Source organism: Taurulus bubalis, assembly GCF_910589615.1.
Source record: "Taurulus bubalis genome assembly, chromosome: 5".
NCBI classification, from domain to species: domain Eukaryota; kingdom Metazoa; phylum Chordata; class Actinopteri; order Perciformes; family Cottidae; genus Taurulus; species Taurulus bubalis.
The window spans coordinates 11,518,509-11,534,938 of record NC_136593.1 but is presented as its reverse complement, the minus strand read 5'-3'; the positions used below and the strand labels follow the sequence as shown (position 1 = coordinate 11,534,938).

Here is a 16,430-nt window from a genome sequence, read left to right as displayed (position 1 = left end):
GCACAAATCTGTGTTCAAAATTATATTTTAATAATATATCTTTATAATATTCTGTTTTTGAATAGTATGAAATGCCTTAACATACAAAATAAAAATGTATTTTAATTTTCATTGGGGATTTTTATTGGTAAAAGTGTGATTTTTTTAGGTGATCTTAAAACGTGTATTGTAAAAGTCTTGCTCAAAGTATGTCTGCACCAGATTTCAAGACTGTAGACAAATCAAAACAAATGTTGTCACATTTTTCCTTATCATATATAATATAGTCCTTTGGGCAAGAATGGACAACCTGATGTAAGTATGATTTACTACTGAAGGACCATTGATGATTTAAAGTGGCTATAATCAATATTTTTTGTTTGAACAATGTGTCAAATGACGACATCTCCTAGTGACGAACAGCTGAATTTTGAGTTCTCCTCAGCTTTGTGGAGCGTTTTCGTGTATCGGTTCGCTGTTTTGGTTTCGTGGCCACAACTTCAACTGGGTTGGTTCACTGTCGCTGCTCTTATTGTGTCGTTTTCATCAATAACAGGCAGCCGCTTATTCTGCATAATCACGTATGGCAAATTTTATAAAGACATATTCTATAAATAGTCATATATATGCTAAAGTTCTGTATGTGTTACTAGTTTAGAGCCAACATTAAGAGACCAACAAGCTTGGTCCTTATAGAATTACGTGTTTCTTAAACTAAGGATTGCGTTAGACAAAGGCAGGAGGCAGACAATGTGAGGCTCACCTGTGTTTCAGCACCAAAACCAGAAGCTCTCTTGAGGTTCAACATAGAACGAGAAACCACAAAATGAAGATCTATCAGATATATTTGAAAAAAACTAAACATAAAGAAAGAAAGAAACAAGGGACCTTTGCCTTTTCCACCTAAAAGTTCTACAGACCTCTGATAATCTTTTGATTCGTATTCAGAACATCACAATCTTACTAACCCCTTTTTGATTATATAATTTAAGCACATATTATCTAGGTGTTTTCAATGTGTCTTATAGGTTATACTTACTAATAATCTAAGAGAGCTTGGACCTTGATACTAAATAGTGTGTATTCCTCATAAAAAGGCAAGCATATGTGAGTTTGTGTACTCAAAGACTTGTAACTTGTAAACGCCAGATATGACGAAGGCTCTGTGTCAATGAACCTCTGTTTTGGTGACCTGATGTTTCAGTGAGCTACATTGTCCTGAATTTGACTCTGACCTGATTGTTGTTTGCTTTCTCTTCTATATCCTATTTGTTTTAAGGGTTAACTGTAAATTGATCCATAAAAAAGGACAGAAAAACATTAAACTTAAATTTAAACATTAAACATTAAAGAAATAAAACAACCTCCCCGCTTGCTGATCAAACGTCTATCCATAGACTTTGGTTTTCTGGTACGGTTTAGCAGAGTTCAGATGTTGCAATTGCTCCATCAGGGTGTGTGCGTGTGTGTGTGTGCGTGTGTGTGTGTGTGTGTGTGTGTGTGTGTGTGCGCGTGTGTGTGTGTGTGTGTGTGTTTGGTAAGAGACACTGAGGATAGCTGATGTAATGACTGCAAAACAGATTTCTAGAGTCTGGGTGACTGGAATGCTGTCAAGAAAGACATTATTAGGAAATGTTTTTTGACAGAACATAGCAAGTTTGCTCGAATGACTTGAAGCAAGACACAGATTTCAAATAAAAAGTTAGAAAATATTTTATTTACAACAACCCCCTCTGGTATTAACCCAACCCTTTTTGTCTGTAGCCCCCCTCCCCCCCAAAAAAAACCAACAAGACATAGTAGACATTTGCATGGATACAAAATAACTTTATAGCAAAAATTATAACTCAGACACTTTTTAAGAATTTAAAATAAAACAAGGCTGAAAAGTGTGTTTGAGCAGACAATTTCATCCATAGAAAAATAATACATTTGAATTTATATTATACATTATACATGTGTAATATATCTTTTTTTGGATGGCCTTGATTCCACACTAAATGTGAGTCAAACAGCCATCCTTAAAGGCACAATATGGCGTAAACGGGTTCACCGTCATGGTAATGTGCCTCATGTTGGCTTCACACTTTCTCACAGTTTCTGCAGGTGGCCGGGACTAAAGTACGTTACAGAAAATAATCTGATTTCTGTCTTTGTATAAAGCTGATTAAAAAAAGATAGCACCTTCACCCTGATGCCAAAAAAGAAAATGACAAGTGCTTTGTTTTGTGTGTGCGCAGGTGAGCATTCATGCATTTGTTTGCGTTCACAGAGGTATTGAAGCACGTACACACTGCCGCTGCCTATGCCGGTTGTAACGCAACATTTAGATAAGCTGCACATGTACAACGCATATGCTACTGTATAACACATGTTGTGAACATATTCACAGTGATTTCTCATGAAGGCACTCGAAGCAGGCTTCGCCATTTTAAGCTCCAGCTTGCAAAACATAAAGTCCTGACTCTTTAAGTTAGTCACAGACGCTTGTCCGGATTGGTGGTAGTTTCGTAATTTTGTTGGCAGCCCACTCGTTCACAAAGTGTCCGGGCTCAGCAGTGTCTAAATGACTGTGCTGCAAGTTATTCTGCTGCTGTCTAGACAAGATCGAACACTCAGATTATGTCTTTCTGTCCTTGATTTCTCTTTTCCTGTTCTTCCTCATCTCTTTCTCAATTTCAGTCAGCCTGTCTGGCTATCTCCCTTTATTTCAACACACCAGCAGCACAAAGTACTTTATCATTATGATTTCACAAGTCATGGTTTTAATAATACAATCTCTTTATTCTCTCTTTTATGCCACTTTCACTACTTGTCCTTTTCTCCTATTGAATTCTAATACAAGTCTTTCATGATCTCCTGCAGTAGCGGGTGTAAGCACATGTCCACCTCCGTCTTCTTCAGCAGCTGGATGAGGTGGACGTGGTTGGTCACAATCTGACGAAGGTCAGTCATTTTCTGGAGCAGCTTGGCGAACAGTTGCAGAGAGTCTGGGTGGTTTAGCTTAAGCTGCAGCTCAAGCGAATGGAGCACCGTCTCCTGAAGCTGCTCAATGGGCTTCACGTTCAGCAGGCCTGGGCGGTCTGGACGGGTGACAGAGACAAGGAGGATAAATCAGTGACATTTCTGGGGATACATTAAGTATCTCTGAGGTCAACATATCTGTTGGTTGAAACACACTTAATTAAGATGGCCCTTATTACACAACAAAGCTGTAATTATTATTTACAAAAGCATTCTTATCTTTATTTCAAGCCATAATCTTAGTTGTTTATGTTAATAATTGACTTAAATGTCTGATGTTTCAACCTTATAAAGGTTCAAGGCCAGAATTTTATCAAGTGGTCACACGCTAACTAGCAATATTAAACCACATAGTTTGGGTTTCTGAGGGAGGTTGGTTTTGTTTGCTGTTACAAGAAAGGTTAAGATATTAAACTGTTTCTTGCTCCCACATGAAGCCTCCCTGCAAACTGATAAATGGGTCAAGGCTGGCCATAGATAGTGTGCATAATGCTGTGGGTTCTGAACTTAGATTGTAAACAGCAGACAGCTGCACTAAACATTCACAGAGAACTACATTGTCCTATTGCCTATTTGCCAGAAATGACTACAAGATCATAAAATATATGTATCGTATTGCTCACAGTTACGTTTTTAACATAATTATACACATACCATTCTGCACTATAAGGCTGAGTGTGCATATAATGTTGTTACAGCTTGGTAGCATTCTCCCGCAGTAAAGACACCAACACAGTTCTTTTGTGCTGTCTTTGATGCCACATTTGTATGAAAGATGTAACATTAACACTTATAAAGACTCTAAAGCTAATACGTAACCTCTTCTGGCTTCAGCTTTATATTAACAGACAGACATGAGTGAAATCAAATTAATCCTTAAATCCGATTCAGAATAAGCTACAACGAATCCTGTGAAAAAACCCACCCCCACTGAGGATAATGACAGCCAGAAACAGTGCCATGTCGCTGTCGTCCAGCTCCAGCGTGTTGAATTTGACTGAGAACTCAAACTTTGGTTCCATCATTTGACTGAAAGGTTTCCTGAGACTCTTGAGGAACTCCCGCGTCATGAAGATCTGTCCGTAAGAGATCAGGGTCCCGTCTTTGTTCATCAGAGGTGCCATCATGATGATCAGGACCTCGATCACACCGTACTTCAGCAAAGTCACCTGGTAAAAGGGTTGACATGAAGAGTTGATGCTGATTAGCTCTTCAGGAACGACGGCTAAAAATGGTAACGCTATAATGATTAATAGTGGTTTTACAGAGAAGTACACTCACTGCCTCCACCTCTCACCTGATCATTGAGATCCAGATCTATGAATCCTGGGATACTCTTGGCGAACTCTGTCACTTCTCTCACTGCTTCGGCCGAACGTGATTGACAGCTGTGGAAGAAACGCAGCTCCAAAGCGTCTGTTGGAGCCTGTCCGCTGATGCTCATTCCCATTCCCAAAAAGCCATACTCTGACTCCTGGTGAGCTCCTAAGATTCCTGAAATCGGATGAGATATGCACAGAAAGAATGGAAGTCTGATGAGGCAGTTCAGTTGCAGCATTACAAGAAAAACTAGACCAATGTTTTATACATCTTCAGTGCAAAAAGCAGCCAAAGTTTTTAAGACCAATTCAACGAGGAAAGTACCATTGTGGGACGGCAATTGAATTATCGGGTCACAAAGATAGGGAAGAAAACAATACAAAAGCAAACTTAAAACATCATGACAAAGATAATTTTGTATCTCTAACCTCCAAATCCTGCTGTTAGGACGGATGACTGCTGCTGTTGGTCCTGGATGGGCATCTGCTTACAATTAATAAACTGCTCTCCTTCCATGAGAGACTTCATGTCATGGATGACAAAAGGCTGCAGGTTGAGAAGAAAGAAATGGAAGAAGAGGGATTTGTAGGAAGAAAAAAAAGAAACAGTGCTAGCTTTTCAAAGGTCTTCTGAGGACCCGTGAGCTTCAGATGTAATCATACATTCTGCGTGTACACCTTGGTCATGGCTCACACACAGGTAAAGCAAATATATTTTTTCTGAAGGCAGGACCAGACAAAAACAACATTAACAGGTAACTGAAGCATAACTATGTTAAAGTCGCACTTACAGGTGAAACACTGGCAAAGACATGCACCGCCCTGAATTATGAATGGCAACATTCATATACTTAAATCTTCCTTTACCATAGCAGTGAAATTAATAATGAGAATTACAGCCAACAGTATTGTTGGCTGTAATTCTCATTATTACACCACAAAACGATATAAAATAAATAATAATATCATATGTGAGTGAAATAGATGCATATACCCTGCATATAAATGTTTGTATGGAAGTTTAGGGCAGTCAATTTTGAAATAAAAACATTTAAAACACAACTATGTAAGTTTTGAAAGAAGAAATATCACATGCATTCTTTTATAAATGAAAAGTTTAATTTATGAGCATTAAAATGATCCCTTGCTCCGTTCTATACACTACTTGGTGCAGACTCACTCAGTGAGAAGTTGTCTGATGTTAACTAACTTTAGCAAAGCACAAAGTGTTCCCAGTCAAAATAATTTAGTAGGAAATGTGTCTTCCTTCCCCTCTGATGGTGCGTCTGGAGTGCTAGCGGATTAAAACATTGATCCCGTCAACTCATATCAAGGCGCCACGTGTTAAACAATGTAAATATTCTACAAAAGATAAAACCATTGACTCCCGATTTGTTTCAGGAGGTTCGCTGCGGTTTAGTAAATAACCCAAGACTTCCTCCAACCAACAGATAATGCTGAGCCATTTGGCTGCTGTCGCTGTGATGAACAGTCATAACAATCAAAAGAACGGGGGGCGGAGCAGCCTTGAACTCATCCGACTTTGCAGAGAGAGGCAACAGAAAAGGGAAGAAGAAAAAGACTCAGATGCTGCTGCGGCCACACATATAGAGCCAATAATATTAACAACAACAACAATAGTAATCATTATAATTACTACTTAACTGTATCTGGTGCATTTTGGTTGATTTGCAATAATTCACTGTACACTATTCACATCAGAACTATACTTGAATTAAATGTAAATATGTCTGTAACGTGCTTGATCCATGCGTTTAATTCAAGGCCTTTACTTAATTTTAATGACAATCTACTAAATTGGTTCAGATTACTTGTTCAGTAATATTAAAATATATTTATTTCAACCAGACTTTTGATTAGGTTTCACCGAAGGAAGATTACTTAATCACATTTCATGTTTGCCTTATTTCAGCCATTGACCTTTTATAAAAGTATCATACCAGTTATTTTGAGATCAACCATAAGACTGAAGTCAACACCACAAACACAAATCATTATTCAATATTTACCACAGTTTTCTTTTGTCTTGTCTAATTCAGGGTCTCTTTTAGGTCTCTTTTAAATACTGAGATTCAATATCTCAAAACGTACATACAAATACACAGAAATATGATATCTCACTTTTGGCCAACACATTTCCTACAGTCCACTTACAAAATACCAAATGTCTTCTTAAATTAGTTTGATTTGTTGAGTAGGGACGTTGAAGCGTTTACTGTATATATCCTGTTGCATAGCTTTACCACTGTAACCTGAGCTGTTTTATAACAGCCAACACACGTACAAACCAGTACATCAACTTTTCCTGTTAGAGCAGAAATAATAGCCTGAAAAGACCTTATCTGAACTACGCTGAGCGTGGCAAAAAACAGTTTAAAAGTGTAAAGCTTGTAAACTCCGTCACTTTAAGCTTGTATTGTTTACCATTATTATTTTTCAGATAAACTGATTATTTCATTTAAAACTCAAGGCTGCGCATGGGAGAAAATTGAGGTAATTATGTGATATGACGCAGTGGGATTCATAAAAAAAAATACTGACCTATATATAACAAAAGGTCTATAATATACTGACTGTACTGTGATATCCAGGAGACAAATTAACAATAGGTCTTTTGCGCATGCATGCAATGTAGAGCACTCCCCCACCATTATAGATACATACACATCGAGGTAAAGCAGAATTATGCAGTGCTGCTTACCACGTTATCTCCGGTCTTCCCAGAGAGGATGGCCCTGGCCTTGACCTTGGTGAGGGGGAAGTATTTCAGATAGGCCTCATACAGATGTCGGGACAGAGCCCTCAGATCTGCTGCCTCCGGGTGCATGTGCACCACGTCCGATGAGAACTCAGCTAGCAGTTTCTCCTTCTCTGCCTGGGGCATTCGGCCAAAACGAATGGCTGGGAAAGAAAACAGACAGACACAAACACACATTAGCACACAAATAGACACAGGTTGGCACACAGGCAGATACAGTATGTAAGAGCACACACAGAAACATACAGTATGCAGGAACAATCACTGCATGAACACGACACTAAACAATAAATGTAAAAACAATTCTACAAACCATCAGTGTAACTTCCTCCGGCCACGTTATAAATATAACAACAATATAATATATAACAACAATATAATAACAATAATATAACAACAACTTATCCAAAACAAAGTGACGACGAACATCCGTGTACATTTGACATTAAAGTCGCAATCCTGCCAATTTTCATCATTCCGCTGACAAAATGTACCATCTCAAATCCATTTCATATGACCTCTAAAACTCAGAATGAAACTCCTGCAACACAAGGCTGCTAAGATTGTTTATGCTAATGGTATGTTGAAATTAATGTATATATACATACATGATTTTCAGAATGTTGTCTAATTTCTATCATATCTCTAATATTTGGACAGGGATCAAAGGATCAGATTGACCAGCAAATGTCCACAAAATGAGCGGCTATCTGCAGCAAACACTTTATTGCTAAATACAGAATCAAAACACATTGAAGAATAATTACATTAAAATAGGGGAGAATTCACTTCAGATGGGTGAAATTGTAGCTGTTACTTAACAATATGTTTTGGAACACAAGATGTTTGAAGAGGCATGCAAATCACCGCTCAGACAACTTCTACAAGTGAGCCAGAGCTTATATTATCATTCAGGAACAGGAAAATCAACTGGCAACAACACGCAACCAATTATTCTCCTGTAATTTTATGAGGCGTGTCTCATTAAGCAATTACCAAATGTAATTTAATAATACATGTATGTATTTAGTTGGTAATGATGATCTCATACACTTTCACAAGTCTCTTTTCTCCTCCCGTCTCCACAGGTTGCTGCAGGTTATTTTACACGGTGCAATTACAAACACCCAACGGATCTAGTTTCCCTTTTTAAAAGGATGGGTGTGCAAGAAATTCCAAATGTTTATGTATTTTAGGATTCATTTTATGCGTTTGATATGCTTAATACATTCACAAATGTTTTAACATTAAAACAAATCTTAGGGGATGGTTTGTCAGATTTTCCGACGCTGTTTGAAATGTAACAGACTTTGGATATATATATATATATATATATATATATATATATATATATATATATATATATATATATATATATATATATATATATATATATATATATATATATATTTGGATATATATATATCCAAATATATAATATATATATATCCAAATATATATATATATATTTATATATATATATCCATATATATATATATATCCAAGTATATATATATATATATATATATATATATATATATATATATATATATATATATATATATATATATATATATATATATATATATATCCAAAGTGGTTATATTTCTTTCAATGAAAAACAATACCTATTAATCTATTTCCAACTGATTTTCCATTACCCATGTTATAAATCACTATATCACTATACTGTATATTAGGTTGCATTACACATAACAAAGGTATTCTGGATTTTATTGTGAATGTGATGAAAATAATCTTTGTAATCTAACTGAAATTTTCGGCTATGTTGTAAAATGGTTGAACCCTCTTTTTTCGGTTAGTGAAAGTCATTAATTATCCTCCATTCAAGCTCCTGCACAGCATTTACTGAGCATTATGTAGTGATTGTTTAGCAGTGTATGTGATTGTGTAATGCTGACTGTGTGATGAAAGCACACCTTAAGCAAATGAATACCATCTAAAGTTGCCCTTCCACCAACTGGCATCGAGCCCGCAGCAGTGACACAGCAGTTTGGAGAAATCAGTTGTGGTTTATGGCCTCTGAGATGTCCGTCATTGATAAATAAAAAACCCAGACACATAAATATTTCAATAGGAACCAGCTATACCTCATGAAATAGGCAAGGACAGGGAGATAAAGAAACCAGAGAGGTGAAACAGACATATTTATTTTGAAATTTATATATATATATATGTATACATTTTTATATATACATACATATATATATATATATATATATATATATATATATATATATATATATATATATATATATATATTTACAAACTACAAAAGGTTTCTAAGAAGAAAAAAGTAAGCTCACTCGCTGAAAGACTTCAGTGCATATCACAGAGCCTTAAAGTCCCTCAACCGACTCAAATTGCAATGCCAGCCAAGAGTCTTGGTTAAGGCCAGAAGTTGTAGTATCTGTCATCAAACAAGCATTTAAACCCGAATGGACGTTTAAAGCTGGACAGACATTCTGCGGATGAAGCCCCATTTTTGTCGTGCCCTCAAAAATCCCCACAATGGAACACAAGGTCAGGTCAATTGGATGTATTAGTGTGAGAGAGATATAGGCAATGCTCTTTTATAGATGCGAAAAGGAACCGTCGGTGAAAACGCAAAATTGTGATATTTCATGAGTGATGTAAATCTCAGTAAATGCTCTCACTATAAAGCAAACTATTGAGTGTGTATTGTAATATAATACATGTTGACACCAGTTGTAGATGGCTAGAAGCCCTGCAGAACCACACAGCTGTTTTCAATTATGTATCTGATTGTACATCTTCTTATGCTGTCAATCAAGCACCACCTGTCCCCGCCCACACAGTGGTACAGGCCCATGCTGAGACTCACCTGGGAAGGTAGAGTCAGCATTCATATAAAAAGGTTTCAATGACCAACCAAGGCGAACAAAACAACCTTTTCTACAGCTGAACAGTCATGAGTGAGGGCAAAGAACATTGTATCATTAAATACATGATTTATCTAGATATCCCACTTGTCTGGTAGCTTTTACTAAATAATATATCATAAATATCAAATAGTTTTTTTTGTCTATAAATGTAAACTAACAAAAACCTCTAATAAAACATAGCTTGTGAATCTAACCGGCAATAACAGCAGAAGCAGCAGCAGTGAACTGCAACTTGACAGCCTGATTGATCGACCCACAGGCCGCTGAGCGTGGGAGGTGTCGGACGTTTCTCGCGACCTTGCAGGATTTGGTGCATCTCTACCCCGATCTTGCATGTATAGATACGTAATGTAATAGATACAATAATAGATACAATGTGATAGATACAATAATAGATACAATATGGGTGTAGCGTGGCTACACCCATATTGTATCTGATTTTTTTATTGTGTTTTTATCATTGACAACATTTTCTAAAGATATATGAACAGTGTGTGCACAATGGGTGTTGTGTAATCACCCAAAAAATATAATAGCAATTGCTTGTAAAGTACAAGCTGTTATGTTTTGTATTATTTCTTTGCTGCATGCTTTTTTGAAGGACCAGAGATGAAAAAGGGCCTTTTGGCTAACTCTGGCTCACTTACAATGTGTATCAATGTGACAATAAAAAGATACAACCAACTAACTATAAATCAATTGTGTAAAGTTAGCCTCTTTGACTCTTGCTGTTTGGGTGGCAGGTACATTGCACGAGCGATGGGACGAAACATACGATACCGGTCGAAGACCATGGAGGAAGCAACTGGCAACATGTAGGGCAGTATTGTACATCGCTGCATATATTACCACCACAGCAGAGACCAAATTAGCAGCAGTTTGGTGAAGATGTATCTGCTGTTCTCATGGGGCATCATAGGCAGAAGAGTTGGTCTGCAAGGAGGAGTAACCAATGTTTGCTTATTTATAGTAAATGGAATGGAGGGTAATTTGTGTCTGAAGAAAAAGCACCACATAGAAAACACCTCAATGTACACAAGCTTTGACCTCTCTTATCATTGTGTAGTTCAGCTTTTCAATTCACACGTACTCATGGTTCTAAAAGGTGTGTGAGACAGAATCACCGTCTTACCGTTGTGTGACATGCCGACGTTGAGGCACTTCTGGAAGCGACAGTATTGGCATTTGTTGCGGGACTTCTTGTGAATGCGACAGTGAAGATCACAGTGGTCATATACCAACTTTAACCTGATTGTGCGTCTGAAGAAACCCTAAGAGAGAGAAAACAAAGAGACAATAAGAGATTTTTACATTTGCTGTTCTCTGCTAAATCTGCACCTTTTAAAGAATTCAGGCATTTACCTGAGAAAAGTGAAAAGAATAGGACTGAGAGACTATTTGTTTTGCCAAATAAGTCAACAAAAGTATGATAAGACATAAAGTAAAGTATTTTCCTAGTACTGTATCTGTCTAATAAATATAGAAATAAATTTAGTTGAGACATGAAAGGATAGAAGGTCGAACAATTAATCATGATTTTTTTTTTTTGTATTACACGTTTTACTTCAATATTCAATATGTGATTAAAGTGTGTTGTTGAGACCACATATTTACTGATGATGCAGATTAGATATCTGGTTATTTCTAATCTGAGGAAGTCCATTATACTGGCAACAAGTGTGTTTAGAAGCAGATTGCGTTTCAGGGTGGATTAATGCTTTGATGCTTTCAACCTTAGGACCAAAAGACCACAAGACGTTTGCTTATCTCAGCTAGTTACTATGTAGCCATGGTCAAACTGCCAACACACACTCCTACATGCAGTCACAGGGTTTCTGATGGCTGGTATTTGTCTCAACTGACTAAGAAAGCTATTGGAAAGATGAATTGAAAAGACACAAAAAGAAAAACCTGAAGGCTGTAAATTTTACGAGGAGAATTTTATTGACCGTCTTTGTGAGCATACAAATCCACATGTGGACTTGTGCTATGTGAAGGCTGGTCTGCATTCTTTTATCCACAGATGTTCCTTTTTTGATCGTAGGTTATTTAAAGAAGGAGGAAGTTAAAGGGGGTCAAGGCTCCACCTCCATAAAGAATGTTTTCTGTTTTGAAACAATTAGGTGTTTGCCTGCTTGGCTGACCCCCTCTTCTGGTGAGTCTCCCCTGAGACTTGAGCAGAACAATGACTACTGTGCCTGACCATCATTCAGCCTCTGAAGGTACAGTATGACTGAGACTAAGGGCTTTGTACCTTGTAGTAAATCCAACACAACAGTTGTGCTGATTCAACCCGACGGTCATGGTCAAAGCTGTAGTTAGTGGGCGTGCTTTATTATAACAATGGATAAATATTTTGTATTTTGCATATTAACAAATACCATTAAACAACAACCAATAATGAGTTAGTCCTATCTCAATATTTTCTGACTTCCCTGCCCAATCTGTGGCTCTAAGATGGTTCATTCCTACTAAACACACACACACACACACCCACACACACCCACACACACCCACACACACACACACACACACACACACACACACACACACACACACACACACACACACACACACACACACACACACACACACACATATATTTATATATATATGTATCAGACCTGTGAATATGTCAGACCTGTGAAATATTCTTGGAACCAAACCGGAAAAAAAAAAAAACTATGAAATACTGCTGCTGTTTTTGAAAATCCATTTCACATATCTTTGAAGGACAAAGTCACAATTGAATGCTCCTCTTCTTATAATGTCTCAGTGTTTCAAAGAAAAGGAAAAAAGTTGTGAAACTTCCCCCGCACTCTATTAGTTATTTATACTCTATACTGACTGACAAACAGGCCGTGTTTAAGGTGCTGGGTGTGCGTCTGTAGAAGCACAAGTCTTTGTTGAGCTCCTTGCAGAGTGAGACATGTATGGGGGCTTGTGGTTAAAGTGACAGACATCCAAAAGATTAAAAATGCATTATATAATTATTTATTTCACAAACATGTTTCCCCTGCGAGTGACACGTGGTGACAGAAAAAGGAAGACTGGCAAGGAAACTAAACTTAACAATTTGCAGTAACAGTTGGTGTTTCCTGACAAGACTCTTGGGTGGTATGACTATCCGTTTCTGTTTTTTTTTTTTTTTTTTTTGAGAGCAGCAATCATTTTATACTTCACTGTTGTGCACTGCAATTGAATAGTATGCATCTCTCAAAGTAATTGGTGGCCAGAATTTCTAAAATTTCTCTTCAAAACTATACAATATGACGGCATGTGTCCGCTCTTACCAACACAGACAGAAATACCCTTAAAAAATAATACACTTTCAGGTTTGAGATGCCTGAAGCGCCACAAAGCAGTCAGTCTGCTCGGGGTGATGTGCAATGTAGAGTGGAATTCAACATTGCAATTGATCTGCAACGATTTTGATAACTGACTGAATCAAAATCAAAGTATTTTTGAAAAGTGAAAATTTAAACCATAAGCTATTTCCAGCCAGAATTTGCTGCTTTGTATCTTTTGGGATAGAAAATTGCACATCTTGGTCATACAAAAAAAGCCAAGTCACTTTCATTAGTTCAGGAAATAATCAGCAGATTATTTGATAACATAATCTAAAGCACTGGTGTCAAACTCAAGGCCCGCGAGCCGAATCCGGCCTGCCACGTCATTTTATGTGACCCGCGATGCCTTGAAAGGCATGAAATCGACCCGTTTTCAGTCTGTCACGGGCCTTTGTATAGGCAAAAAAATAATAAATCTGTGCTTTTATTTTGAAGGGACTTTGTAATGCAGCAGAGTGCCATTTATTCAATTCCTGTCATATTCATTGAATGTACTGTAACTATGTTACGTTGTTCATGCTGGTCACATTACATCTGTTGCTTCTGTCCATCCGGGGAGAGGGATCCTTCTCTGTTGCTCTATTGAAGGCTTCTTCCTTTTTTCCCTGTGAAAGGGTTTTTACTATCTTTATTTGGGGAGTTTTTCCTGATCTGATGTGAGGCCCCGGGACAGGATGTTATGTGTACAGATTACAAATTTTGTTTGCTTCATTCCCAACCTTTTTTTAATTTATGTTATGTTAAAAAAGGCTGAAGTTATACAATGATTATGTGTGTTGTATTACCCTGTGTCCTTTAAAATGCACTTTTTGTTTTTTAATTGAGTGTAAGGGGGAATATTTCTGTGTTTGGCATACTGTGATACTATCTCAGGTTTAAACGGCACCATATTTTCATTAAATCAAATTGAGAAGTTGAAAATGTTCCTCGCTTTGGATCTCGGCAGGTCATTCCAGGGGTGATGGTGAGTCCTGCAGCCAGACCAGGGGATCACTGCTCCAGATCAGATGCATGTTCTTATTAGAGTTATGTCCTTCTCAACTGTGACAAAAAAGCTTTGAACAAAGTTAATATAATAACATGCGTTTAATCTTTGTCTTTGTTATTTTCATCTGTTTTAAGTTTGATCTTTGATAGATTAATGTGGGTGTCTTAACCCTAAATTAAATGGATTTATGTCATAGTAACAGAGAAATTTGAATGTTTATCTTGCGGGGGAGCGCCGAACAGCTGATCCACTGATTGCGCAGGTAGAAAATCCACGGCCCGCCACTGTACAGTTACAACCGGCCCTTTGAGTGCGACCATGATGCTGATGTGGCCCGGGGTGAAAATGAGTTTGACACCTCTGATCTAAAGTTTCATACACTCATGATAATCTTTTGGTCCTACCTTACAGCCCTCACAGGCATGGACGCCATAGTGAAACCCTGAAGCTTTATCTCCACACACACGGCACTCAATGTTTAGCGCTGATGGCGATGTATCGTCCTGGAGCTTGGAGAACACGGGATTGTCAGAGTACTGTGGAGGCGAGTCCGGCTCCAGCTTGATCAAATCTGATAGCAAAAACATCATCAGGCAGGAACAGTAGGACACCAAGTAGGCAGACAGATAGAAAACTCAAACTTTCCTACTTCACTTTATATCCACAGATTTAATACTCAGTTAATTTTATCCAGGTTTCTTTCTATATGCTTCCTGTAATGTAAACTATAACAGGCAGTCACCACTATTCTTATGTTTTAAGCACAAGTGCAAATCAATATCTTGAGCAACTCTCTTTTAAATGTGGTTGATGTATTTTCATATGAAAACTTTCTTCAACCAGGACTTAAGCAAATTATTCAATTTCTACTTCCTGTGGTTGAATTTAGCCGCTAAGCTGTGTGTGCATTTCCTAAAATCAGCATTAAGTAACTACATACATTTTAGGGCTGGTTACCCCATTACATAGACTGGACTTACTGTGCGTGTCTGGCTCTGTTCTGTAGCTGTGCATGTTTGTGTAGTCCATGTTGGTCATTTGTTCTTCGTTCTGCGATGGTCTGGGGTCATAGGCCACACAGGCAGAGGAGATGGAGGATAAAAGCGGGGGAGACATGGAGGACGGGATGGATGAGGAGGACGAGATGGAGGCGTAGTCTAATGTGGACAAATGCTTCATGTCGAGGGAGTGGGAGCTGTCGTCCAGCTCCAACAGCTCCACGGCGTTCAGACTGAACCCGACGGGCCAAGCTAGGAGCTGCTGGGTGTCCACCATGTCTACTATGGAGAGAGAGATGAAGCAGTGACACAACAGCTGATGCAATATCCTTTGTTGACTGTATATGGCCTTGTTAAAAGAAAACACTAGAAGAAGCAGAGAGAGGGGTGAGGAAGAGGAAAAGTTGGAGAGAGAGGATGAGATAAAACAGAAACAGAAACGGAGGAAGGGAGAAAGAAAGATGACAATGAAAATATACATGCTGCGTTGCACATAGTGTTAATGATTAAACATGTCCATTCAGAAAAGCCCAAACATAACAAAGCCCTCCCGCCACCCTCCACACACACACACACACACACACACTCCAGGAGTGGCCCCGGCACTCCAGCCCGTTCCTGCAGTCTGTCTGTTATCTGGTAAACAGGGAGTCAGATTGTGTCACAGTGAGTACAAGACGAACTCTGGCATTGAGGAGCGTTTCTTCTGCTCAAAACACTGTCTTCCTCTGTTGCTGTTTGGGTGCCTCGCTGTGTGATTGCCCAACCAAAGAACACAGAGAGCAGGACTGTTTGAGCCTCTGTCTGTCTGGGGCCAAAGATGTGACACGGCCTGCACCTTCTGAGTGTCGAAATGTGTTACCCATTGTTAATTAAGAACCGCGGTGGCATTGTTCCAACATCAGAGCTGGTTTGAACTTCTAGGGCTTTTTTCTTGCTTGTAAATCTAGAGAAACAGGTCACAGTTATATTTTGTTTTCAATCTTAAAATAACTCTAAATATGAAAATGCTGACTATTTTAAGCTGTGGAAGTTTCTACAGCAGCAGGTTTGTGTATGTGTGACT

The 16,430-nt window shown here is 38.1% G+C and overlaps 1 protein-coding gene across 1 annotated transcript; it reads right to left on the bottom strand.

Annotated features, from left to right (window-relative positions):
* Nucleotides 1-1,798: 1,798 nt before the first annotated feature.
* Nucleotides 1,799-15,643, bottom strand: pparg (peroxisome proliferator-activated receptor gamma). The gene is made up of 8 exons (XM_079217940.1): nt 15,347-15,643; nt 14,771-14,937; nt 11,161-11,299; nt 7,045-7,244; nt 4,752-4,869; nt 4,301-4,497; nt 3,929-4,172; nt 1,799-3,062 (listed from the first exon to the last, which is right to left on the bottom strand). Exons 1-8 carry the CDS (start codon nt 15,639-15,641, stop codon nt 2,815-2,817), a joined length of 1,608 nt encoding a protein of 535 aa, XP_079074066.1. The 5' UTR covers nt 15,642-15,643; the 3' UTR covers nt 1,799-2,814.
* Nucleotides 15,644-16,430: the final 787 nt, after the last annotated feature.